The following is a 27,654-nucleotide window of genomic DNA, read 5'->3' on the forward strand; positions in this document are numbered from 1 at the left end:
AAAGTCTAAAAGTATTTGGTTTTAAATACACTATACTATCAAAAGTAAATGTAATTGCTAAAATATACTTAAGTATCAAACATATAAGTCTAAATCATTTCAAATTCCTTATATTAAGCAAACCAGACAGCACCATTTTCTTTTCTTTTTTTAAAAATTTACGGATAGCCAGGGGCACACTCCAGTACTCAGACATAATTTACAAACAAAGCATGTGTGAATTGGACACATTTCCTGTCCTGCTAAGCATTCAAAATGTAAGTACTTTTGGGTGTCAGGGAAAATATATGGAGTAAAAAGTACAGTGTTTTCTTTAGGAATGTAGTGAAGTAAAAGTAGTCAAAAATCGAAATAGTAAAGTACAGATACCCCAAAACACTACTTAAGTAGTACTTTAAAGTATTTTTACTTAAGTACTTTACACCCCTGGTTTTTACCAGTAGCCTGGAGTCCCTAGTTATTACATCTAATCAAAATACATTTTGGGTGGGATTCTAAAAAGGCTCCAATGTTTAAAAAACATTTTTTTTTTTTGTCACTGAGATTATTATTATTATTATTATTTTCTTAATGTAAAATAGGCTACTTTGATGCATAGCCTATAGCAAGGGTACTCAACTCTTACCATACGAGGTGCGGAGCTTGCTGGTTTTCTGTTCTACCTGATAATTAATTGCACACACCTGGTGTAACAGGTCTAAATCAGTCCCTGGTCAGAGGGGAACAACGAAAAAATGCAGTGGAACTGGCTTCAAGGTCGAGTTGAGTTTGAGGGACCTATAGGCTATATATCAAGGAACCAAGCAAGCTTCATTGCCTGCACAACCAGTGCTTGATTTGTGCAGGAGCTCACTGGAGCTGAGGACTGGCACCTAAAATGTTCTACTGCTTGAGCTCCTGTTCCTCTTATAAAATATTAGGTCGAAAGTATTGTGGAGCTCCTGCACCTAAATATAAACAGTACTGGTACCTGGAACCTATTTCATTCCAAGTCAAGCACTTCACACAACACTGCACCCACGGTTTTGGAAGGAATGATATGGAGTGTTACAGTTTTCATGTGGCACTGCCCCTTTTGTGATTTAAAACAACATTTCAACACTGCCTTACGCTCCGTCGGCCCCGTTTGCATATTCTGTGGAGACCCCTTTAGCCCAGGGCTTTGGAATACAAGTGTGAATCCTTAGCCCAGGGCTGAAGCTTAGCCCAATATCCCTAGGTGAACAAATGCTTGTGTGAACACAGGATAAGATAGCCCAGGGCCAGCCTTAGCCTGGGGCTAAGAACAATGCAGTGTGAAAAGGCCTTTAGTGGTACACTGAGATCAAGTGGCGACCAGGAGTTCTACATCTCAGGAAGTTCTGTCACATTTGCAACCCTCCCATCTTTCTTCCTTCACCATGTCCTTGTCACTCATTTCATTTCTCTGTCGAGTGATTCTTATTTCTGCACAGAGTAACAGCATCTTAGAAACGATTGGTTGAAGTATAAGGAAGGAAGTCTTAGCAGGGAGTCTCTTGTCTCAGTAGTAGGCAATGCGCTTTGCCCTCCCTTCACACTTCTCCTCACTTTTGTATTGCTGTGTGCCAATGTCTCCCTGACCTTTCTGTGCCCTTTAACCTTGGACCTTTCACTGCTCTTCCTCCCCTCAGGGTCAGTATTGACCCGGCCAAACGGCAGACGGCCAAATCAGGGCCTGCCATCCCTTCTTCCCAGGGAGCAAAGACTCTTAGTAAGTCTTCTGTCCACTCATCTCTCCTCTTCTCTTTTCCCCTTCCTCTTCCTCGTCATCCTGGCATTATCGGCCTGTGATCATGTCATTTTTTCTTACTCTCTTTTCATGTATCCGTAAAAAATACACGCTTTTCAAGAGCGGAAGATATAGAAAGTTATAGGAAGTCGCAGATGGAGACCTAAAGTAAGGGATCATTTCAACCCTTATGTTCCCACAAGAGTTAGGCTCAACTTTGTATGTCAGAGTTCTGTGTGGAGAGAACAAACTCATATACAACATGGTTACATGGTCACATTCCCTTCTCTCTAGAATGTGTATGTGACACTCCCAGCCCCAGATACAGTCTCAGTACTTCTCTTGTCCCTCATCCCACTGGCTAGAGGCTTCTATCTTGCCCACTAACTAAACCCTCCAGGAATCAAACTTTCTCTACCCTCCTGTAGACTCATTTCAGAGCTTGTCTGCATGTCTGCAGCACAAAACTCATTAGGGTCTGTGGACATAGTAATGCAGTCCGACAATGGCCCTGTAACTGCTTGCCTAATTGTCTTTCAAGCCAACCCCTCTCCTCTAAATATAACCAGTGTCACATAGAGGGAAGAAACATGGGACATGTTAGAGGATGTCTAGAGGACCTCTGTCCTGCTGTCTGTCAACCTCGAGAATAGACTGCATGAGAGCTCCCACAACAGCCCCAGTCTGCATGCACTGACCCTAATACACAATGTGTGTATTAGACGTGTGGGTGTGTGGACTGTAGTTCCACTGTATGGTTTTGTTTTTGTCTTGTTTGGGTGAATCTCGTCATGTCAAGAAACGTATCCAAGCTGTCATAGCGTCACTCAACACATTTCCATTCCTGTATCCCCTTGCTCTATGTGGTCTGTTGAAGCACTTTTTGTTAGTTTGAACACCGGCGAGACTGATCAGTGTGACCAGTTCAAAGTCTCTTTTCCCATTGATTCTGCACAGGGTTCATGTCAACACTTCCATATTGAGGTTATAGTTATTTGGTGGTGGCTTTCTTGTTTCTAAATACTTCTACACCAATGTGGATGCTACCATGATTACGGATATTCCTAAATTAATTGTGAATAATAATGAGTCGAAAGTTAGACACACAAATATCACCCCCCCCCCCCACACACACAAAAAAAAAATGCTTGGGAGTATGGTCTTTTTGAGTCTATAACTTTCTAACTCATTATTCATGCAGGATTATCCGTATTCATGGTTCATGGTAGCATCCACATGAATGTAGAAGAACATATTCTTATTTACAATAAAAGTGACTCCAAAATGACACACAATACATTATTTACAATTAATTTCTATTGGGTACAAAATCATCTGAAACACAACCAAAACAAACACCAAATGCATCCAACAAATGTATAGATTCGAGCTTTGCGTGTTGTGAATTTGGGAACAATTAACTATTTACTACTTTAATATACATAAGTGAATTTGTTCCAATACTTTTAGTCCCCGATAATGGGGTGGGGAGGACCATGTACAAAACGTGCTGTAATTTCTAAACGGTTCACCCGATATGGATGAAAATACCTTTAAATTAGTCATTTCAAATCCAAAGTGCTGGAGTACAGAGCCAAAACAACAAATGTGTCAATGTCCCAATACTTTTGGAGCTCACTGTGTGTTATACATCTCTCATCCTTGAAATGACAAAATACTCTTTGGAAGTCCACATGTTTTTTCTCTTTTTCCTAATCTTGCTCTGCTTCCTCTACAACGGTCAGAGTCTCAACCGAGTTTGAGAGAAACGGGAGATTTGAGGGCTCAAGGTGAGGTGTATGTTGTTGCTTTCGCAACCTGATATTTCTGTGACGACAGGCTTGATATCACTTCACTCCCAGCTCTGTTCTCCATTCTGTCAGTCAACCAGTAGTCCCATCTGTCTACCCATAGGTCCTTCTCCCTATGGAAGTGGTTTCCTCATTGAGTGTTGTGCTCCACCTAGTGTGCTGCATGACCATCTGTTTACTGTATGCTTTGCTAATTTGATCAACACCTTGCCGAGCCATAAACATGACTGACTAAACCTAGGGGAAAATGCAGAGGTTTAGATAATTCAACTTCTTTTTCCTCCCTCTCAGTCGCAATGTACCTGGGGATCAGAAAGGGGAAAGTAAAGACGGTAAACCCCGCTCCCTCAGATTCACTTGGAGTATGAGGACCACCAGCTCCATGGAGCCTTGCGACATCATGGAAGAGATACGCAAGGTGCTCAACGCCAACAACTGCGATTATGAACAGCAAGAGTGTTTCCTGCTGCTCTGTGTCCATGGTGATGGACATGCTGAGAACCTTGTCCAATGGGAGATGGAGGTGTGCAAGCTGCCCCGCCTCTCCCTCAATGGCGTGAGATTCAAGAGGATATCAGGCTCATCCATCACTTTTAAGAACATTGCATCCAAAGTCGCCAACGAGTTAAAGCTATGAACGAAAGGGCAAAACTGTCTGGAAAGTATTTAAGCTGTACAATGATTAAAGTAGCAGTTTCCATTTTTTTTCTCCACAAAATACAGTATGTATTGAATGAAAATGCCAAAAGCATTCCGCTATACAATAATCACTGAATTACTAATAGCTACAGTATATTCTGGTCATGTTAGACCATCATAACAAATTGAATATAGTTTGGTCATGCTGTGAAAATGGACAAAGCTTTGTCTTTATTTATTTCATTAAAGTTACCATTGTTATCAGTGTAAATAATGTATCTTACTTTCAAGACAGCTACACATTGTTATATTTGTTTGATTTTAGGTGGAATTTATGTAAATGTTCATTAGGTAAGAACACCAGTGTCAATAAAATTGTCAACTTGACTCAGTATATTTTAGTTCTAAATGAGGATGTGCAACATCAAATGGGGAAAGAAATAGAATCAAACATGGAAGAAACAGTTTATTTTCAGATGTCCTCTTTCAATGAGAGTGTCTTGTATGAGAGAGTAAGTGCTGTTTATTACAGAGTGCATTCCAGGATGTCATATTCAGATGACAAGGGGGAGGCAATCAAGAGTGTCACTTCTGGGCAGGCATGAGGTCATCAATAGACTGTCCCTTCTCCAGTTTCTTCTCCATCTCAACCAGCAGCTTGACACCGTCCACAACCATTTGCACCAGCTCCACCTCAGAGAAGCCCAGGCGGTCTGCGTTGGAGATGTCGAAGGTGCCACCCACAGCTGCGGTGTCCACCCCACCTGGAATGGAGACAATGTCAGAAGATGGACTTAACAGCTACAATACTCCTTCGAGAAATTACAGCTTTAACGCTAGAACTACCGCCTTAATGTGCTTGTAAGTTACCCTGAGCAACAGCGAACAAAAAGTAGATATCTGGTTCTGTGATGGATAAATGTTTTACCGGTTCCACGTTTCTGGAGCCTTAGCCTCTTGAGCACTTCCTCAAATTTGGCATGTTTGCTCATGTTGGGGATCTTGACATGGACTCCAGCACGTAGCCCTGTGCCCAGGTTGGATGGGCAGGTGAGAACGTAGCCCAAGTGCTCATTCCACATGAATGAAGTGCCCTTATCTTTAAACAGGGTTTCAATCTGAGGAAAAGAGACAGTGTCAAATTTTAACAAGGAAAGTAATACAAACACCATCGATTGATCATTGCCAGCATGTTTTTACACAGAGCATTTTTAACATGGCAACAGCAAATTATCCTTATTTAAATTCTCAAAACCTTAAGGTATTCCTCAGATATTCACTCTCACCTTTGTGAGGCCAGTGCAGAAACGGTTGAACACCTCCTTCATGTTGCCACCCTTCTGCATGGAGATGACACGCAGGTGGTCCTCCTCATTGACCCAGACCAGAAAGGTCTTGGTATCATTGTGCCTTGACCGATTAGAATAAATAGATGTTATATGGTCCTCTTACAAGGTCATGGACAATGGCTTATGCCACCACCAGCATATAAACTATTATGAACATTTACCCTCTGACTTAGCAGACATTAAGGTACATCTAGTTAGAGGGCATTTGAGAATTTACCATTCCCTTCCAGCAGTCATTTACTTGAATAAAGTAAGGTTGGAGAAGTGAGAAAGTAAGAGACTGGTGAGTTAGAACAAAACCAAATTCTAATACCTTTGAGGAAACCTAGAAGTGTGAGAATGAAAAACCCTGTCCTCTCACCAGATACCCCTGCCATCAGGCCAGTCCCGGGCCATGCCAGAGGCCAGCAGCAGAGGAGACACAGGCTTGTCAAACAGGAAGTGGTCATCAATTAGCTGCTGCTGCTCAGCATCTGTCATGTTCTTCAGGGCATAGTACTTCCCCTTCAGGTCACCGGACAGGGAGTCCAGAGCTGCAGAGGAACAAAATCAGATGTCAGATACATTGGCTCTGTATGAGCTTACTGGATGAGTGAATGTGCAGTCTTCATTACATGGCTTTCAATCTGGTTGTGTTACAACCAGAAATTACCTCAAGGAAGAAAGGATCAATTCAATGTATATAAATATGTCCAGACAGTGATCTGCAGTCTAAAGCAGAGGTCTTCAACATTTCCTTGTCCAGGGACCCAGATCATGTCAAAATGGGTTTCTTTCCCCCCACGCCTTGTCATCCGGTGAATAATAATGGAAAGGACGAGTATAATCAACATTTTAAAATGAATAGGTTTGGTAGAGAGTTATTATTTTGACATCCCCACATTATAATTGGAAGTAGTGTCAACTAACAATAGCAAGAAAGGTAACTCCAACTCGGGCTGTGACAACTGACATTTGGGTAACGATAGTCATGCAAATGACCATAGATGGTAATAATTGTCATTTTTGTTTAAGTGTTTTGAGCTTGTATGCATCATTTAGACATACATAAATGCAGAAGACACATTTCAGTTGTACAACTGATTAGGTATCCCCCTTTCAAATACAACATAAGCTTACCAAATTCATACAATGCCGCTTTGGTGACACTCCTTTCTCAAAAACAAATATCTGACAAATTAGAACTTTTGGAAATGAGTTAGGTCAACTATATATCCACACTTGAACCCCCCCCTCTCCTAAAATGTATATATTAAGACTATACGATAATTGTGCCAGCTCTACGCCAAACACGGTCGCTATTAGCAACTGTTTAAACAAAGGTTTGCCATGTGCAAAAACATTTCCAATTCAAGAACGCTTACCAGCAGCCAGCATCACTTGCCATGAAAAAAAGCACCTGTGATTACCAGTCAAAGCCTGTCAGATACTCCATTGAATGCAATTTGCACTATTAGGAGTTGAGAAATAAAGTTATTAGAGAGATGATTTACCTCTTTTCCATTGTAGGTATGTAATTCAAAATGGGTCTAGTCTTGTTGCTAGTAAAAGTCATAAAAACATTGAATAGTTTCGCACTTTTTTTTATACATTTTAATATTTTTTCACAGATCCCCTGCACTACCACTGGTCTATGATTACCCTTGGTCTGAAGTCATCTTTTGTCAGCAACAGACCTATAAATTCACATAGTTCACCACTAGAGGGGACCCTCCACACAGTAATGTTGCAAGAGGGAACTGGCATCATTCTAGGTTGGCATCCACTCAGAGCCCCAGACCCTACTGCAGTACTGGATTGCAAATCACTGCACTACTCCACCCCACAGTGCAAACACAATTCTAGTTAATCTGTCTACAATTCTACCATGCATTAAACACACCAACCCAACCCCTCAAGACATTGTTTCTACACTTCCCATCTTCGCAATTTATTGGGTAAAAACATTTAGAAAATATGTTCAGTCCATCTTGATAGACTTTTGGGTGGGTTGAGGTAAGTACCTTCGACTGACATTTTCTCAACACCCCTTCGCTCTCCACGGCTGCAGTGTGGGGGCAGGCAGAACCCACGGATGCTCCTGCCTGTTCGGACACGGGAGCTAATGACATAGTTGGGGTCCAGGTCATCTCCACCCTGTAAAATAAAAACGAAGTTATCCTAGAGTTACCTGTAACCCGACAACTGGTCTAGTTTCCTGCAGGGTACACAGTTGAACATTTGCCTTATACCAGTCAACCAGGTACCCATTTAGAGGGCAGTACCTTCAGGTTGTCTGGGTTGAGGTCAGTCTTGTGCTTGTCTGTAGGCTTGTATCCTCCATGTCTGTCCTCAATGATGGGATCCAGCAGCTCCTTGAAGACCTCGTACGTCTCCTCATCTCCAGCCACACATCCCACAGTCATGATGAAGGGATGGCCTGGGGTAAAAACAAACAGGGGAGTCAATTATGAGACAAAATTGTAGAGCATGACAAACATTAACAACCTCAATAAATAATAGATAGCATTTCATCAGACTCCAAAGGTGGAGTCAGACTCAGGATGGGTTCGTTTTACCAGGATTATCAATCCCCGTCTGAATGACACCATCTATGGTGAAGCCGTTGGGGGTGGCACGGTCTCGGAGTTTGGTGTACATGTCCTGGGTTAAGACCTTGGCCATGTGGTTGTTGTGCTGGCTTAGGTCAGGGAACTCCTCCTCAGGTGACAGCCTCTTGATGGTCAGTTTAGCCATTTTATCATTGCTGAACAATAACACACACATTCTACAGGGTAAGCCACCTGCTATGCTTAAATGCATTTGGACTATCTACTCAGCGCCTCAGTTCCCCTCAAAAAGGGTTGGACTATACCATTTTAGTTCATATGGAGTCACCAGATTGTCACTTATTGCAGTGACAATCGATGATAGTGTCTGTATTGATACATTATTATGGTATGCTAGACCAACAAGCATTATTCCCAGCAGAATTTGAAAGGCTTCCTGAAACGAATCATTTAACCATTGTGCTTTGGGCATTTGGTGTGGATGCAGGCCAATGGAATACACACATCCTTCTTCCTATTGATTACAGACTCATATAGAATTACACAATCCATCAACAAGGTCACTGTGCAGAACAAAAGTGTATGAGCGCCTCCCTAGAGTGTGACACTGGATCAGAGATGGAAACTCGAGTCTGAGTCAGACTCGAGTCACAAAGAAAAAGACTTGCGACGCGACTTGACTTAGACTCACGATCAATTGACTTGAGACTTGACCTCTAGATGAGACTCGTGAACAATTGAGAGTCAGTACTGAGATAAGTTTGTTGTGCATTCTGTCAGATAACATGGAACAGGCGGCATTGTAACAGAAATGAGTTTGATACAGAGGGCTGAAAAGTGTTCTAGAACATCTGCGTTCCGCAAAAAGTATGCAGACAAGGACGTATCTATTTCAATAGGAGAATAGTAGATACTCATATTTGCACTTTGTCCTTTTGATTGAGCGGACATTGTGTATGCTATTGCTATGTAGATAAACGATAGGAACAAGCAAACGTTAATTTTAAGTAAAGCTTGTTAAAACAAGCAAGTGAACTAGCGTGTATCATAGTATGTTAAATCATGTAATTTAAATATGCTGTAAATTATATAATTATGACAGTGTTTGGCAACTAACTTTAAATGTATTTAATTGTCCCCAAAAATAATGTAGGAAATAATTTACAAGGTTTATAGACCTATGCCGTTCTGTACCATCACTCATTCATATCTTTATGTACATATTCTTTATCCCTTTACACTTGTGTGTATAAGGTAGTAGTTTTGGAATTGTTAGGTTAGATTACTCGTTGGTTATTACTGCATTGTTGGAACTAGAAGCACAAGCATTTAGCTACACTTGCATTAACATCTGCTAACCATGTGTATGTGACAAATACATTTGATTTGATAACCCACAGCAGGCAGAAAGTCCCTGTTGGCAATGGCTTGACCTTCACCTCAAAGACTTGTGAACATCTCTGTACTGGACGCCCTCAATAAACGCACTTTGAAGAGGCAGAACACATGGCTTGATGGTTGAACGCTGCATGGGCCTTTACCTGGGTTATCAATCCCGGTTTGAATGACATCATCCAATGTAAATCCACTGGGCGTTTGTTTGCTCCTTAGACGCTCGTAGATGGCAGGAGTCAAGATCTTGGCCATATGATTGTTGTGCTGGCTGAGATCTGGGTACTCCTCACTAGAAGCATACTTCAGCTTTAGCACGTTGTGGGTGTTTCCGAAAGGCATGGCTGATCCCTGGACGCAACACGGAGTGGAGGAAAAACGGGTGAATGTGAGCTTGAAAATAGTACAACATAACTGTCAAATAGTTGGTTTTTATTATGCGACTGCATAGATCAATATGCGCATTGTGTAGTAAGCGAATGCACCGAAAGACAGTCACGATTATATAGGCTAGAGGAAAATGTCGACAGAAAGTTGTTAAAATAAAAAAGATCCCTTTACTCTAGAGGCGAAGTGATGGAATGCAAGTCAAATGCTAGATTGCGCAGCAGTGTCATTCCAAGCCAAGTAACTATTTCACAGAGCTCTAGTCTCGAGTGGTATTTTGCTTGTTAAATCCAAGTCGTTCAGAACAATAAAGTAGGGTAGGCTATGCGAGATAAGAACAGGTGCGGCACACTAGACTAGAGCAAGATCAACATAACGAGGTCTCCTGCTCGATCACGGCTACAGATATTACTTTTTGCGTTGTCTATTATCGATACTTCCCCGAAATGTAAAATATGAATGATATCCTTTTAAATCTAGCCTCTGCTAAACATGTAAAAAAGTATTTGCTAATGAGTCACTAATGTGCTGATTTGGGGTTAAAACGACTGATACCATTCTGATCATCCTTGAGTGAGTAGAAATAGGGGTCATACCTGCTGCCGAGGCTGGTCACTACTACTACTAGGGGAAGACACAAAGATCCCTATTTTTCCGACCGTGACGCGCAATCACCAACGTTATTTGGTTCTCCAGTAGAAGAAAATGGTCTTGGAGATGGTTCTTTATAGTAGGCGAACTCGGCTCCCATTGGTCAGTGATTGTATTCCATTCATTCTATTGGTCGAACACTAGGCTATACTCCGAGTTGATATTGAAGTAAAAATAAGGAATCCCCCTCGACTGCGCCCACAAAACAAACGTTCTTTTCAATTGACCCCCAATTTAAAATAGGCAACTTCGTAGTATATTTATAGTTATACATAAATAACAAAGCATTCCGAAATGCTGCTGTGTTATTCAATGTACAGGCTATTATGTGTGGAAGACTGGGAAATGTTGGGATCAGGTGTCCAAGTAGGCTACACATAGCTAGCTATGCATGTTGAAAACGTTGATTCTCAGGTAAGACATTTAACTTGTTTAGTTTAGTCCGTTTGTAACTCCTCACTACTTGTAGCTTTATAGCCAGGTTGGTAACTAGCTAGCACTCACTCACATGGCTGCTAGCATTGTCAAGAAAAGGGCATGAGAGAAGCCCTACAATATTACGTTTTTCTAAGTAGTGAGAATTCTAGGGTGCAAGCAATGTTGAAAAGTCATATTTAGACATGTACTTTTCTTGAATGTAGTTTGTAATTGATTAAAACAAGCAAACAAAAAGAAAACCGCATTTGAAAGTTTTTGCTGTGAGCCAATTTAGTTACCTAGGTAACCACAGATTGTTTTACCCACAGGTGGGTGGGGCCAGGAAGCTCCATCTAATACCTACTGGTACTATACCGGATTGCAGTTTTTAGATGTTCCCTTACCTTCGCCTTCACACTTTTCTCTTGAAACCTTTTATATGTAACTACATGTAATCGAAAATGTAATCTACTTAATCCCAAAAAGTAATATGCATACTCCAAGAAAGGTTGACCTTTTTTTATACATTGCTGAGGTGTAGTCACTTGAGGACACAAACTCAGGTCCACAGTACAAATATGATAAAAATATGAAATATTTGATATGATGTATTTCCTATTCAACAAAACTGTATGGATAAGACTTTAAATTAATTATATTTTGTCTAAATATAGTATAATCAATTTCTAAAATGACTAACTATAAGATTTAACCTTCCTTATAACTGTAAAATACATTTGTCTATTTACTGTTAGAGAAAATGTGCATATCTTCTGAAGGTCTCTCTTGATCAAAACGTCTGCCCCCATCGCTGTGAACATCTCATTAAGATGTAAGGATTCCAGACATATGCATTGTTAGTGGCTGTGACCTATGGTTCAGCCAGGAGTTGATGGACAGTCGGAAGAGTGAATTAAATTGTAGGAGGGACATCCCAGCTTCAAGTGGTGTCAGATTTCACATCTTGCTTCATACAGGCAGAAGAGACATGTGTCCATGAGAATCAGGGCTACTGCTCAATCTATGGTGTCCACATAATGATTTATAAGCGAAAAATGTTAGTCGGAACCGGTACCTGGACCACGCAGGTCCCCAAAACAAGGTACTTTACATCGAAGAGGTTTAAAGGCCCAGTGCAGTCAAAAGTGTGATTTTCCTCTGTTTAAATATATATTTCCATACTATGAGGTTGGGATAATGTGAAAGTGTGAAAATGATGATAATGCCCTTTTAGTGTAAGAGCTGTTTGAAACAACCACCGAAATTTCAGCCTGTTCTTGGTGAGATGACATCACCAGGCGATAAATGAGTTAAGGGATCAATAAGAAAGAGAGTTTCAAACCTCTCTACCAGTAACAGCTAGCCCCTCCCCACTCAGACCACTCCCAGACAGTCTGAGTGAAATTCTTGCTTGAGAAATTGCTCTTTGCTAAGAAGACATTTTTTCTTCTTCTTTTTGACCATTGTTATCCAGAATTGATTTAATATTGAGATAAAAATGGCTGCATTGGACCTTTTACGGTTATACATATAATATAACAATGTAAAAATGTGATTTTTAAAAATAGAGGGCTTATCTTCATATCTATGGCATGAGAGTGTCTGTGACAGCATGGGCAGTGCCATTGAGGTTACAACCCATATGAATCCCCACCCAGTTGACTACTTTGAAATTAATAAACATGGTGGAAGCTCTCAATGGCACTGCCCAAGGCCAGGTTAATGCAGGGACTTACCAGGGCTGAAGGGCCCAAGAGGCAGCTAAAATAAAATAAAGGAAATGTATACAGTAATATGTATGTATATACAGAAATATATATGTGTATATGTGTGTATATATATGTGTATATATATTATATGTAATATATATGTGTAAATATGTGTATATATATATGTGTGTGTATATTATATATAAAGTACATATTATATGTAATATATATATATTATGTACTATAACTATATGTGTATATATATATATAATATATACATTATATTATATGTAATATATATATATGTGTATATATTTGCATATATATATATGTGTATGTGTATATATATTATATATACAGTATATATTATATGTAATATATATATATATTATATGTAATGTATATATGTGTGTGTATATATGTGTATATGTGTGTATATATATATATTATATATATTCAGTATATGTTATATGCAATGTATATATATATATCTTTTTACAGCAACTGCCAACCACAGGAAGATTCAGGAGCCCGCTCACAATGAGTTTAGACAGCCTGCTGCTGCCGCTCTGCTAATCTTCAGATGGGGGGGAGGAGGCCTGCCATGATTGGGTAACTGATTATTGAAGAAAAAAAAAGTTTTTACTGCATAATAATATACAGTGCATTCGGAAAGTATTCAGACCCCTTGACTTTTCCCATATTTTGTTACGTTACATTCTTAATCTAAAATAGGTTTTACATGTTTAAATTCTCAGAAATCTACACACAATAGCCCATAATGACACAGCAAAAACAAGCTTTAGAATTTTTTTGAAATATATTGAAGGAAAAAAAAGATACCTTATTTACATAAGTATTCAGACCCTTTGTTATGAGACTTGAAATTGAGCTCAGGTGCATCCTGTTTCCATTGATCATCCTTGGGATGTTTCTACAACTTGATTGGAGTCCACCTGTGGTAAATTCAATTGATTCAACATGATTTGAAAAGGCACACACCTGTCTATATAAGGTCCCTCAGTTGACAGTGCATGTCAGAGCAAAAACAAAGCCATGAGGTCAAAGGAATTGTCTGTAGAGCGCCAAGACAGGATTGTGTTGAGGCACAGATCTGGGGAAGGGTACCAAAACATTTCTGCAGCATTGAAGGTCCCCAAGAACGCAGTGGCCTCCATCATTCTTAAATGGAAGAAGTTTCAAACCACCAAGACACTTTCTTGTGCTAGCTGCCCGGCCAAACTGAGCAGTCAGGGGAGAAAGGCCTTGGTCAGGGAGGTGATCAAGAACCTGATGGTCACTCTGACCATCGAGAAACTTCCAGAAGGACAACCATCTCTGCAGCACTCCACCAATCAGGCTTTTATGGTAGAGTGGCCAGACGGAAGCCACTCCACAGTAAAAGGCACATGACAGCCTGCTTGGAGTTTGCCAAGCGTCACATCTGGAGGAAACCTGGCACCATCCCCACGGTGAAGCATGATGGTAGCAGCATCATGCTGTGGGGATGTTTATCAGAGGCAGGGAATGGGAGACAAGTCAGGATTGAGGAAATGATTAACAGAGCAAAGTACAGAGAGATCCTTGATGAAAACCTGCTCCAGAGCGCTCAGGACCTTCCAACAGGAGAACGACCCTAAGCACACTGCCAAGACAACGCAGGAGTGTTTTCGGGACAAGTCTCTGAATGTCCTTGAGTGGCCCAGCCAGAGCCCGGACTTGAACCCGATTGAACATCTCTGGAGAGACCTGAAAAGAAAATAGCTGTGCAGCGACGCTCCCCATCCAACCTGACAGAGCTTGAGGATCTGCAGTGAAGAATGGGAAAAAATCCCCAAATACGGGTGTGCCAAGCTTGTAGCGTCATACCCATGAAGACTCAATGCTGTAATCGCTGCCAAAGGTGCTTCAACAAAGTACTGAGTAAAGGGTTTGAATACTTATGTAAATGTAATATATCTGTTTAATGCTTTCTTAATCTGGCCCTGGTGCTGCCCCTGCTAAAACTGCCTTTTCCCCCCCTAGTGGCCTCAATGATTCTCTGTTTTTATCCAATGTAAAATTATATGAACTGACGAGCTTTGGGACACAACATCGAGAGTCCGTGTGTTGGTTGGACTCCCTGAGTGGTGCCAGTCCACTCAATACACAGATGTTGTCCCAAAATCTTTTAACTGACCTTCTTTGGCGCATGTAAATAGACCTAACTATTATTTGCTCAAACTGTTTGCAATTCCTAGGGATTCATTAACAAATATAGGGCTGTCATGTGAAAATGTCAAAGTCAATTATGATTCACTAAATTGCTTGTTCTGACTTTTTACGAAATCCTAAACGTCATCAACTTGAGCCTACACAGCACAGCTGTTGAAGAGCATTTAAAAAGCACCGCGTTTGCGCCTTTTCGCAGATTTATATACCACCTGAACTGCCTCATTCATTGCATGATTCAGTGGATTACTGCGAATGAACAGAGTCTCGTCTGGTCAGTCTCAGTGGTATCTAACAAATCCACATGTGCGATCTGCAAGAGCATATGAACAGCAAGTAAGTTAGCTAACAAGGCTGAATCATTAACCTTTCGACATATAAATCACTTCGAATATGATCTTTACTTCGCTTTTATACAGTAACGTTACTATAGTTAGTTCCAAGTAGCTACGTTTATGGCGGGTCAAAGTTTGCTAACACGTTCGTTGCCGTGACTGTTCATTGCCTGACTTTAGCTAATGTTATCTAGCTAGCTAGCTAACTAATGAATGAAGTCAGATTGCTCCCCCATAACATTGAGAAGTTTTGCACAGTGAAGTTGCCGAATAGTGTACTTGGAAAAGCAATATTAAATTTGTTGTCGAACCAAGCTAGCTAACGATGAAAGGTTGCTAGTTTGCATTTAACTAGATTTGTTAATTTACTAACATGTCTTAGCTAGGTATGTAATTTTGAAATGAACAAACTGTTTTTCACTTACATTTTCTCCATGGTTGTGGCTGTTCTTAGGTGGAGGCAGTCAAATAACTGAAGTAAAGTTTCTCCACTGTTCTAATTCGAAAATAAACAACGGTCGTTTAGATTTAAATGATACTTGTTTTGAAAACAAAATATACAACTCGCACGTGCATCTGTTCTGAGTATGAAAATAAACAAACTCATTTTGGAGGGATTTTGATGTCCAGACCACCTAACAGGAGACAGAACTGATGTTTAGCTTAACACAGCTATGTCGCCCACTACATTGTACAAGCTTGTATTTTTATGCATTTGTGAATAGTGTTATGTTTGTCATGGGGGAAATGTTCACTAGTTACCACTCTTTTTGATAGTCTTTGTGGTGATAACATCTGGAGCTCTTTACCTTGGTTCCCCCCTGTGATAGAAGACATGAGTTTTGTAGAGTATTCAGAGTTTATCCAGGAGGGTAATGTTGCCATTATCTTCATGGGTTATGACTTATGATGCCAGTCAAGGTGCAGCAGGGTTCCCAAACACAGACACGCTATGGAGTCATTTGCCACTCCAAGGACCTGATAGGCCAGCGCTTTGGCACAATGGTCTCCTGATCTATGTGATGCACCCCACCCTTGAGCTGTGGACCCTCAACCTGCCCCTACACAATAGACATTGCCAACATTATCATGATGCTGGAACTCAAGCCTGGCTCTGTTGTCTATGAAACCGGTGAGAGGGACAAAACCTGCTGATTTCCAACTTTGTGTAAGCTACTTTATCTGAGGACATGAATAATTTGAAACTTTCCCAAATGTCACCGTTTCACAGAATAACTGCTTAGCATATGCCATACAGTATGGATTGCATGTTTCATGTCCCTGTAGGAGAGGGTCACAGAGAGAAGACCTGGAGGAGGAATGTGTCATAGACTAGTGGGAAACCGCGCACTCAACAACAAAAGGCTAAATGTGACACCAATGATTCTTGTAACAGAGGGGCCAGTTAGTGAAAGCTTTCACTCAAGAGCTAAGTGGCGGGGACAACATCACACTTGGCTTTTGATGACGCATGTCAAGTTGTCATGATTATCTACCTTTGAAGAAAGCTGTTGATGTCTGTTTTCACTGGGACACACCGTGTGGAGTTTTACATCCCATTACTTAGACTTCGAGTGCCCACAGGTATCAAATTCTACTTCAGCTTTCTCTCTTGACAAATTCAGTAAAGCGGTCAGTCATGAGAATGATCTGAACTAGACGTGAGATGGAACACCACAGTAGTACCATCTAGAAATCTCCCCCCAGTAAGGAGTGTCCACCGGTTGAATTAATTTCAGAAGAAAAATGATTGTGTGTGGGTGGTTAATGGTTGGCTGCTGCAGCCTTGGCCGTGTGTACGTGCCTGGCTAGGAGTATCTGGAGGCAGACGGCTGCTCTTGCTGCAGTGCTTCATCATGCTTTACTGCTGTTCTGTTCCTTCCCAGTCGGGCAGGTTATTGATGGAACATCGGTAAACGTGTGTGCCAACTCAAAACGGCGTATTGATGAACAAACTGTTTGCTCATCCTCCACTCGCCCTCCCTGGCATAATGGGGAGCCGCAACATGTCCTGCGGTGTTGCAATGAGCTTATCTGCCGATAAACACTTATTAATATCAGGTTTGACTTATTTTGTCTTGAGTGACTTTGGGACTGAGCAATGTAAACAGGCAGTGATAGGTGATTATCAGTTGGCTGTTCTGTGTGCACCATGTGTTGTAGGGAGAATTCAGTCACTAGAGGAGTCACCTTGCGGCTAGATTGCACTGACGTTCAGCAGGCTAGCACAAGGTCTCCTGTTATGTTCTGCTGCTTCTCATGTTTAATTTATTCCCTCTTTGCTGCCTGCTGACCAGGCTCCATCTTGCTGCCAGGATTACATGCTGACTAGACTGGGAGCGCTGTCGAAAAGCATTAAACATTCATGGCAATTTAGCTAGCTAACTCATTTGTCCTGGGATATAAAAAGAAAGTAACTCTTGAATGATTAGGTGTCCTAAAACTTTTGACCAGTAGTGTGTGATTATTTGATGTTCTTTTTTTTTACAGTGGAATATGTAAGTAATGTGTCCTCAGTGCACTCCATGCTTAGGCCTTCGTGTACCCTGAGGGAATGTTCCTGCTTGATATTACCATGGAAGGTGACTGGATGTCTTGCATACTTGCGATTTGACGCTATCCCCATAGTGCTTAAGGATTGTCATAGTAGAACATCACACACACTGGAGCAGAGTTGTGAATGAAATTGGGGAGTAAACTACAAATCCTGGGAAATGGCTTACCATGCGGTAACACTACCCACACATAGCATCAGATTACATGCAGTAAGTAGTTACCAGGCACTTGTCTGTGCCCCTGGCTCTGACGTCAGTCATCCGGTCGGTCAAACGACGTGGCGTTTAGCAAGTCAATGTGCCGCTGTGGGGTAAACATTGCACCCATTGTTGCCATGAGAACAAAAGCAGCAGTGATGCAATGGGAGGAGAAAGGGTCACTGAACCCATCACCATGTCCCCCTGCACTAACCACGTGTCACAAGATCGCTTCAGACGCAATCAGACAACAGCAAGTATTGTTGTGGTCATATAGTATGATGTACAGTCCAATATTTGATTACTATTTTGATGTTTGCACAACTACACAAACACTATGTACTGTACATCAGACACGTTTATGGAATATGACATGAAAATGGTATTAATCTGTTTTTGACATTTCTCGTTGTGAAAACGCCAGCCATCTATGACACTACCACTGCCACTCGTCTCATACCCTCTCTGAACCCATTCCCTGTTTGTTTTGTTGTGGTTGTAGGTATGGGCAGCAGGTCTCTGTCCCACGCCATCCTGCGCCCACAAGCCACCTGCACACTGGAGTTCCACTAGCAGCGTGCTGAGAAGGTGGCGGAGGAGTTCAGGGAGCACCGCGTAGGCTATCGTCCGTAACCAGGACATCTGCAAGGAGGGTGACATCCCCTCTCCCTGGGAGGCCGTCCAACATGCCAAGATTGCCATGAGGAGGCAGGGTAAGACACAAGGTTGTGTGTGGAGAAAGCCAAAAACTTGGTCCCAATTACATGACTTTGGCCTGTCCACTCTGAAATCCCAGCAAGCCTTTGTTCCCTGGCAGTGCAGTGCACTCTTCCATATTGGATTTTGATCTGGGTCAGCAGAGTGCTTATTAAATGGGTCCTTGTCTCGCATGTGTTCCTCCCTGTTTTTTTCTTCCATGTCACACGGACGCAGAATAAAGTGACCTGATTAAAGTGCATGCAGTGTTCTCTGTGCAGACCAGGGCCCATGGTGCAGTGGGGGCAAGCCTGGGCAAGTTGGTGGCTTAGTTGGGTGGTCAGTCTCTGCGAGCGTGTGTGTTCGTGGGCTAAAGGTGGGACATGGATAAAATACATCAGGGCTATTATTCGCATAACCCTAGCTTAGTACAGTTACTTACTTTGGATCACTGGTTTATGAACTGCTTTGTAAAAGATTGAGTTGATTTTATAATCCTGAGGCCCATGAACTGATCATCTTATTAAACGGAAGCCTCCATAAGAAATGGAATGTGGCACATGGACTAGCAACAATGCAAAGACTCCAGCACCCTTTCCTACATTTTCTCCTTCATTAGATGTTTCACTCCTCCCTTTTATGGTTTCACTTCTGCATATTCCTCTTTAGCTATCCGACTTCCCCTTACACACACAGCCAGATATCTGGATATAGAATTAGTCCCATGACCATACAGGGTTATGTGCTGTAGGGAGAGGTTGCATGAGTCTCCTTTAGGCAAGGCACAATTTATTTCCCTCTGTTCCAGTCTTAGAGACTTGAGTCTGGCCGGTAGCCTGACGGGTAGGAGCATTAGGCCTGTAACCAAAAGGTTGCTGGATCGAATCCCTGAGCTGACAAAGTAAAAATATGTCTTTCTGCCTGTTCCCCGGGCGCCGTTGATGTCGATTTAAGGCAGCCCCCCGCACCTCTTTCATTCAAAAGGGTTGGGATAAATGTTGAATGCATTCAGTTGTATAACTGACTAGGTATCCCCCTTTCCCCATCTCGCTCTCATTCACTCTAGAGGACTGAACACTATGGATCTGTGTCTCTGTGCTTCAGCCGAGGGTGTCCAGCAGTTGACCAGTCAATTATACTGCCCCTGTGAGCTTCACATGCTCCTGCACAGAGCTTGTATAACCACTAATAATAAAAGTGTGTTTTCCTTTCCCCTGCTTTAAATTTGGTCATGCTATCTGAGAACCAGGGTCAGGGGTAGAATGTGAAGAATTTCTTTTTTCTCTCTCACTGTAATTCTTTTTTAAAAATTGGCCAGTGGCCTGCCCCTTTTTTTATTTAGAGAAGCTGTGCTCCGAAGACCCTGTATCCTGGCACAGACACCCCCCCCCCCCTTCTTCCAGGCAACATGGGGCCAATGGGGGATGTCTTTAGAGCTGTCTAGCAGGAGAAAGGAGGCTCTTATTTGTCAATGGAACGTCCGCTATCTAAAAGTTCCCAGATTTCCAAGATTAAACCATTTTTTTGTGAGTGCTTGTCTAATATATTACTTTTCTTCTACTTTGGGGTGTGCGTGTGTTTGGCACTTACAAGTAAATGTCTGCTTGTTTTACTTGTAAGGCTAAAAAGCCACCTCGCTGTTCCTACACTGTTAAATCTACAATCAAGTCTTCGCACAGTGAGACCTGGGCTTCTGTAATAGGCGTGGGATTGAGGCTGCATGCTTTACTCACTCTCTCCAGGTTAATGAAGAAATCTTGGCAAGCTGCTCTCATCCCCTACTGTGGGGCTTGTATTTCGAGGGAAATCCTTTGCAGTTTGCACACATTCTTGGATGTTAGTTAATGATGTGTGTAGTATTTCTCTGGATGCATTATCTCAGTGGAAACGCATGCATAGTCTTGTGCGTTTGATTCTACTCATGTATTCGTACACACGTTCTGCCTCGGCTCTTTCAGTTCTGTGAAGTTCAACACTGGTCCTGTCACTGCTTCCTTGTCACCATAGAAACACACACACACATTCTTCTCCCTGGAGCCTGAGTGTTGCACGTCCAGGTTTTGGCCAGAGGAGGAGGTGATCCTGGGTTAAGTGGATCTGCTGTGATCCTGGTAAACTAAACTCATGAGCAGTGGTGGAAAAAGTACCCAACTGTCATACTTGAGTAAAAGTAAAGATACCTTAACAGAAAATGACTCAAGTAAAAGTCGCCCAGTAAAATTCTACTTGAATGAAAGTCTAAAAGTATTTGGTTGAAAATATACTTAAGTATCAAAAGTAAATAGAATTGCTAAAATGTACTTAAGTATAAATCATTTAAAATTCCTTATTAAGCAAACCATATGGTACCATTTTCTTGTTTTCTTACATTTACTGAAAGATAGGTTCACACTGAGACATAATTTACAAATAAAGCATGTCAGTTTAGTGAGTCTGCCAGATCAGAGGCAGGAGGGATGACCAGGTGTGTGAATTTGACTTTTTTTCCCTGTCCTGCTAAGCATTCAAATTGTAACGAGTACTTTTGGGTGGCAATGAAAATGTAGAGTAAAAAGTACAATATTTTGTTAAGGAAAGCAGTGAAGTTAAAGTAGTCAAAAATATACATTTCAAAAGTACATATTACCCCCAAAACTATGTTTTACTTAAGTACTTTACACCACTGCTCATGAGTGGCAGACCTGTCCCTCTCTCTCCCACTGCGTTTGTTCTGCTCCAACCCCTTTCACTCAATCTGTCCCCACACAACCCTCTTAACCTGATTTAGACCTGGCCACACAACACACACAATGTCCCTACTTGAAGATGAGACAATTGGCCCAACCGTGTTTGTTACTGACCTCTCTCTGCCTCTGTCAGTATGCACGGCTGCCTGGCCCGTGATATATTTTGACTAGTTGTCTAGAACCTTGAACAGTAGCTTTCACACACTCCCTGGATCAGTGTTGTTGACAGCCTGATCACCTCTTCTGCTTCTCTCAATCAATGATGGTTGCTGTTAATGTGAGTGTAGCGAAATGCTTGTTTTTCTAGTTCCGTCCGTGCAGTAATATCTAACAATTTCACAACTACCTTATACACACAAGTGTAAAGGAATTAATATGTACATATAAATATATGGATGAGCGATGGCCGAATGGCATAGGCAAGATGCAGTAGACGGTATATTTATAGTATATACAGTCGTGGCCAAAAGTTTTGAGAATGACACATATTAATTTTCAGTCTGGTGCCTCAGTTTGTATGATGGCAATTTGCATATACTCCAGAATGTTATGAAGAGTGATCAGATGAATTGCAATTAATTGCAAAGCCCCTCTTTGCCATTCAAATCAACTGAATCCACAAAAACATTTCCACTGCATTTCAGCCCTGCCACAAAAGGACCAGCTGACGTATCAGTGATTCTCTCGTTAACACAGGTGTGCATGTTGACGAGGAGAAGGCAGGAGATCCCTCTGTCATGCTGATTGAGTTCAAATAACAGATTGGAAGCTTCAAAAGGAGGGTTGTGCTTGGAATCATCATTATTCCTTTGTCAACCATGGTTACCTGCAAGGAAACACATGCCGTCATAATTGCTTTGCACAAAAGGGGCTTCACAAGCAAGGATATTGCTGCCAGTAAGATTGCACCTAAATCAACCATTTATCGGCACATCAAGGAGAGCGGTTCAATTGTTGTGAAGATGGTTCAGGGCACCCAAGAAAGTCCAGCAAGCGCCAGGACCGTCTCCTAAAGTTGCTTCAGATGCCGGATCGGGGCACCACCAGTACAGAGCTTGCTCAGGAATGACAGCAGGCAGGTGTGAGTGCATCTGCACGCACATGAGGCGAAGACTTTTGGAGGATGGCCTGGTGTCAAGAAGGGCAGCAAAGAAGCCACTTCTCTCCAGGAAAAACATCCGGGACAGACTGATATTCTGCAAAAGGTACAGGGATTGGACTGCTGAGGACTGGGGTAGAGTCATTTTCTCTGAATCCCCTTTCCGATTGTTTGGGGCATCCGGAAAAAAGCTTCTCCGGAGAAAACGAGGTAAGCGCTACCATCAGTCCTGTGTTTCATGCCAACGGTAGACCATTCATGTGTGGGGTTGCTTCTCAGCCAAGGGAGTGTGCTCACTCACAATTTTGCATAAGAACACAGCCATGAATAAAGAATGGTACCAACACATCCTCCGAGAGCAACTTCTCCCAACCATCCAGGAACAGTTTGGTGACAAACAATGCCTTTTCCAGCATGATGGAGCACCTTGCCATTAGGCAAACGTGATAACTAAGTGGCTCGGAACAAAACATCGATATTTTGGATCCATGGCCAGGAAACTGCCCAGACCTTAATCCCATTGGGATCTTGTGGTCAATCCTCAAGAGGCGGGTGGACAAACAAAAACCCACAAATTCTGACAAACTCCAAGCATTGATTATGCAAGAATGGGTTGCCATCAGTCAGGATGTGGCCCAGAAGTTAATTGATAGCATGCCAGGTCGGATTGCAGAGGTCTTGAAAAAGAAGGGTCAACACTGCAAATATTGACTCTTTGCATCAACTTCATGTAATTGTCAAAAGCCTTTGATACATGAAATGCTTGTAATTATACTTCAGTATTCCATAGTAACATCTGACAAAAATATCTAAAGACACTGAAGCAGCAAACTTTGTGAAAATTGATATTTGTATCATTCTCAAAACCTTTGGCCACGACTGTACATATGAGATGAGTAATGTAGGGCATGTAAACATTATATAAAGTGGCATTGTTTAAAATGACTAATGATACATTTATTACATCCAATTTTTTATTATAAAAGTGGCTAGAGATTTGAGTCGGTGAGTGGCTGCTGCCAACATAATGTTAGTGATTGCTGTTTAACAGTGATGGCCTTGAGATAGAAGTTGTTTTTCAGTCTCTCGGTCCCAGCTTTGATGCACCTGTACTAGAGGTCGACCGATCATAATTTTTCAACTCCTATACCGATTATTGGAGGACCAAAAAAAGCTGATGCCGAGTAATTAATTTGTAATAATGACAATTACAACCATAATGAATGAGCAACGACAGTCCTGTTTCGCAACTGCACACCGCATCAATTATATGCAACGCAGGACACGCTAGATAAACTAGTAATATCATCAACCATGTGTAGTTAACTAGTGATTATGATTGATTGATTTGTTTTTTATAAGGTAAGTTTAATGCTCGCTAGCAACTTACCTTGGCTTCTTACTGCATTCGCGTAACAGGCAGGCTCCTCATGGAGTGCAATGTAAGGCAGGTGGTTAGAGCGTTGGACTTGTTAACCATAAGGTTGCGAGATAGGTAAAAATCTGCCGTTCTGCCCCTGAACAAGGCAGTTAACCCACCGTTCCTAGGCCATCATTGAAAATAAGAATGTGTTCTTTAACTGACTTGCCTAGTTAAATAAAGATGTATTTTTTAAATATATATTTTTTAATCGGCCAAAATCTGTGTCCAAAAATACAGATTTCCGATTGTTATGAAAAATTGGGCTGAAAGCGCGAACCACTGCTTTTAATCATGGCAAGACGAACAGAAACATGACCGAATACAAACAGTGTAGCTATTCCCTCCACAAGGCTATCAATCTAGCTAAGCGTCAGTGTAGAGACAAAGTAGAGTCGCAATTCAATGACACGAGCCGTATGTGGCAGGGTTTACAGTCAATCACTGATTACAAAAAAAAAACGGCATCGTCGTGGACACCCATGTCTTGCTCCCAGACAAACTAAACTTCTTTGCTCGCTTTGAGCACAAGAGGGTGCCACTGACACGGCCCGCTACCAAAATCTGCGGGCTCTCCTTCACCGCAGCCAACGGAAGCAAAACATTTAAACGTGTTAAACCTCGCAAGGCTGCCAGCCCAGACGGCATCCCTACCCGCGTCATCAGAGAATGCGCAGACTGCTGGCTGCTGTTTAAGGACCTATTCAATCAATCCCTATCCCAGTCTGCTGTTCCCACATGCTTCAAGCGGGCCACCATTGTTCCTGTTCCCAAGAAAGCTAAGGTAACTGAGCTAAATGACTATTGCCCCGTAGCACTCACTTTCATCATCATGAAGTGCTTTGAGAGACGAGTCAAGGATCATATCACATCTAACCTACCTGACACCCTAGACCCGCTCCAATTTTCTTACCGCCCCAATAGGTCCACAGACAGAGCTGTTACACTACCCATCTGGACAAGAGGAATACCTATGTACGAATGCTGTTCATCAATTACAGCTCAGCGTTTAACACTTGGCTTCTTGTATTAAAATCAATACACAAGTATATATTTTTAAACCTTCATATTTAGTTAATATTGCCTGCTAACATGAATTTCTTTTAACTAGGAAAATTGTGTCTCTTCTCTTGCAACAGAGTCAGGGTATATGCAGCAGTTTGGGCTGCCTGGCTCATTGCGAACTATGTGAAGACTATTTCTTCTTAAACAAAGACAGCAGACTTCGCCAAACGGGGGATGATTTAACAAAAGCGCATTTGCGAAAAAAGCACAATCGTTGCACGAATGTAAACATCAATGCCTTAAAATCAATACACAGAATTGTTTTAAACCTGTGTATTTAGCTAAAAGAAATTTAGGTTAGCAGGTAATATTAACCAGGTAAAATTGTCACTTCTCTTGCGTTCATTGCACGCAGAGTCAGGGTATATGCAACAGTTTGGGCTGCCTGGCTCGTTGCAAATTAATTTGCCGGAATTTTACGTAATTATGACAACATTGAAGGTTGTGCAGTTTAACAGGAATATTTAGACTTATGGATGCCACCTGTTAGATAAAATACGGAACTGTTCCGTATTTCACTGAAAGAATAAATGTTTTGTTTTCGAGATGATAGTTTCCGGATTCAACCATATTAATGACCTAAGGCTCATATTTCTGTGTGTTATAATTAAGTCTATGATTTGATAGAGCAGTCTGACTGAGCGATGGTATGCACCAGCAGGCTCGTAAGCATTCATTCAAACAGCACTTTAGTGCTTTTTGCAAGCAGCTGTTTATGACTTCAAGCCTATCAACTCCTGAGATTAGGCTGGTGTAAACGATGTGAAATGGCTAGCTAGTTAGCGGGGTGTGCGCTAATAGCGTTTCAAAAGTAACTCGCTCTGAGACTTGGAGTAGTTGTTCCCCTTGCTCTGCATGGGTAACGCTGCTTCGAGGGTGGCTGTTGTCGATGTGTTCCTGGTTCGAGCCCAGGCAGGAGCGAGGAGAGGGACGGAAGCTATGTTACACTGGCAATGCTAAAGTGCCTATAAGAACATCCAATAGTCAAAGGTATATGAAATACAAATCGTATAGAGAGAAATAGTCCTATATTTCCTATAATAACTACAACCTAAAACGTGTTACCTGGGAATATTGAAGACTCATGTTAAAAGGAACCACCAGCTTTCATATGTTCTTGTGTTCTGAGCAAAACTTAAACGTTAGCTTTTTTACATGGCACATATTGCACTTTTACGTTCTTCTCCAGCACTTTGTTTTTGCATTTTTTTTAAACCAAATTGAACATGTTTCATTATTTATTTGAGGCTAAATTGATTTTATTGATGTATTATATTAAGTTAATATAAGTGTTCATTCAGTATTGTTGTAATTGTCATTATTACAAATAAATTTAATAAATTGGCCGATTTTTAATCGGTGTCAGCTTTTTTTTGGTCCTCCAATAATCTGTATCGGCGTTGAAAAATCATCTTAAACCTAGCTAGAGGATTCTCCATTAGGGATGACGTTTACATAGAAACTCAGGACGTTTACATAGAAATTGCATAGAAGCAAAGTGTGTGAGATTCAAACAGAATAATTGACTCCCTTTTGTTTATTTGTTTTACCCTTTGTCTCCATCCTGTAATCCCCCCTGTCTCATTCTCTCTCTCCCTCTGCAGGGGGACGTGTGTGTATGCTCCTTCTCCCCATGTATTGAGCAGGTGCAGAAGACGTGTGAGGCGCTGGATGATGATGGTTTCGAGGCGATCAGCACTCTGGAGGTTCTGCTGAAGGTGCATGACGTGCGCACCGTCATGCTCCCCCTACCAAACTTTGGTACTGACCGGCCCCTGGAGATCCCCACCGACACCCGGGGACCTCTGTTCTCTAAGACAACTATGCCCCCCAGGGAGATGACAGGGCACACAGGCTACTTCACCTTTGCCACCAAACCCCGGGTGTAGAGGACTGACTGCTGGAGGTTGTAGATACTGTTGGTCTAGGTAATGTCAGGGAAACTCCAAGATCTAAATGCATTGCTGGTGACTTGGGTCCTAACTTGACCTGGGTGGAAAACCTCTGCTCCACAGACTGATTTACTGTATTTCCCTTCCTCTCCCCTGCTCAGCTAAAACTCTACATTTCAGTCGACATCCCCTTCGGGAGAGACGTGATTGAGAAATTGCTGCTGTTTTAGTCTTCCGTGGCCTTTGATGAATGTGTGCATACACACGTACCCACACATACTCAAACACTCTCACGGAGGGAGAGCTAAATGGGATTTTATAATTTTACCTTTATTTAACTAGGCAAGTCAGTTAAGAACAAATTCTTATTTTCAATGACGGCCTAGGAACAGTGGGTTAACTGCCTGTTCAGGGGCAGAACGACAGATTTGTACCTTGTCAGCTCGGGGATTAGAACTTACAACCTCCCGGTTACTAGTCCAACGCTCTAACCACTAGGCTAGGCAACTGATGGCTGAGGGTCTCTACACAGGGCTGTGGAAAGCTGTCTGAGATATGCTCTTAGTCTGTCATGTACAATCCAATCACTTATCATGCCACCGATATCTTCTTGCATCATTCAGGATTTAAATAATACTACCTTATTTCCAATTGATGGTTACAATCTCCCATTACTACCCAGTTTGTTTCTAAACATATGTGTATATTTGTTTTGCACTTTGTGTTTGGGAGATGGTGTTTTGTCTCAGCCTCGTTACAGCATCACCCTCTGCAAAATAAACACCTTACTATCCTTCCTACTG

At 41.8% G+C, this 27,654-nt stretch overlaps 2 protein-coding genes and 1 pseudogene across 13 annotated transcripts in view; 2 read left to right on the forward strand and 1 right to left on the reverse strand.

The window, feature by feature from the left end:
- LOC135508117 (MAP/microtubule affinity-regulating kinase 3-like) overlaps positions 1–4,587 on the forward strand; it is a 29,498-nt gene extending 24,911 nt beyond the window's left edge. For 4 of the 9 annotated variants that reach the window (XM_064928075.1, XM_064928078.1, XM_064928074.1 and 1 more), the window contains 2 exons: positions 3,496–3,540; positions 3,853–4,587. In XM_064928075.1, the coding sequence (XP_064784147.1) occupies positions 3,496–3,540; positions 3,853–4,198 (391 nt within the window). In that variant the 3' untranslated portion in view covers positions 4,199–4,587. Of the gene's footprint in view, positions 1–1,652; positions 1,733–3,495; positions 3,541–3,852 lie in introns of all 9 variants that reach the window. The other 5 variants (XM_064928079.1, XM_064928081.1, XM_064928077.1 and 2 more) reach the window with 2 other exon arrangements.
- A 66-nt stretch (positions 4,588–4,653) lies between these two features.
- On the reverse strand, positions 4,654–15,651 carry ckba (creatine kinase, brain a). Of its 4 annotated transcripts, none has more exons than XM_064928087.1 (8): positions 15,626–15,651; positions 8,108–8,295; positions 7,814–7,968; positions 7,553–7,685; positions 5,911–6,082; positions 5,487–5,610; positions 5,129–5,318; positions 4,654–4,964 (listed from the first exon to the last, which is right to left on the reverse strand). In XM_064928087.1, exons 1-8 carry the CDS (start codon positions 15,634–15,636, stop codon positions 4,786–4,788), a joined length of 1,152 nt encoding a protein of 383 aa, XP_064784159.1. In that variant the 5' UTR covers positions 15,637–15,651; the 3' UTR covers positions 4,654–4,785. The 4 variants fall into 4 exon arrangements, with proteins under 4 accessions (XP_064784159.1, XP_064784156.1, XP_064784157.1 ...); XM_064928084.1 differs by lacking the exons at positions 8,108–8,295; positions 15,626–15,651 and adding exons at positions 9,640–9,841; positions 10,474–10,584; XM_064928085.1 differs by lacking the exons at positions 8,108–8,295; positions 15,626–15,651 and adding an exon at positions 10,474–10,577.
- Positions 15,652–16,035: 384 nt separating this feature from the next.
- On the forward strand, positions 16,036–27,654 carry LOC135508120 (tRNA (adenine(58)-N(1))-methyltransferase catalytic subunit TRMT61A-like; annotated as a pseudogene).

Source organism: Oncorhynchus masou, chromosome 21 (assembly GCF_036934945.1).
Source record: "Oncorhynchus masou masou isolate Uvic2021 chromosome 21, UVic_Omas_1.1, whole genome shotgun sequence".
Lineage (NCBI taxonomy): Eukaryota > Metazoa > Chordata > Actinopteri > Salmoniformes > Salmonidae > Oncorhynchus > Oncorhynchus masou.

Bases quoted from the DNA above. Each gene is read 5' to 3' on its own strand.
- ckba (XM_064928086.1), bottom strand. From the start codon at position 8,351: ATGCATTTAAGCATAGCAGGTGGCTTACCCTGTAGAATGTGTGTGTTA. The intron at 7,686-7,813 runs GTACTGCCCTCT...TTTATTTTACAG, and splicing joins TCAACCCAGACAACCTGAAG to GGTGGAGATGACCTGGACCC. The intron at 5,611-5,910 runs GTGAGAGGACAG...TAATCGGTCAAG, and splicing joins CCTGATGGCAGGGGTATCTG to GCACAATGATACCAAGACCT.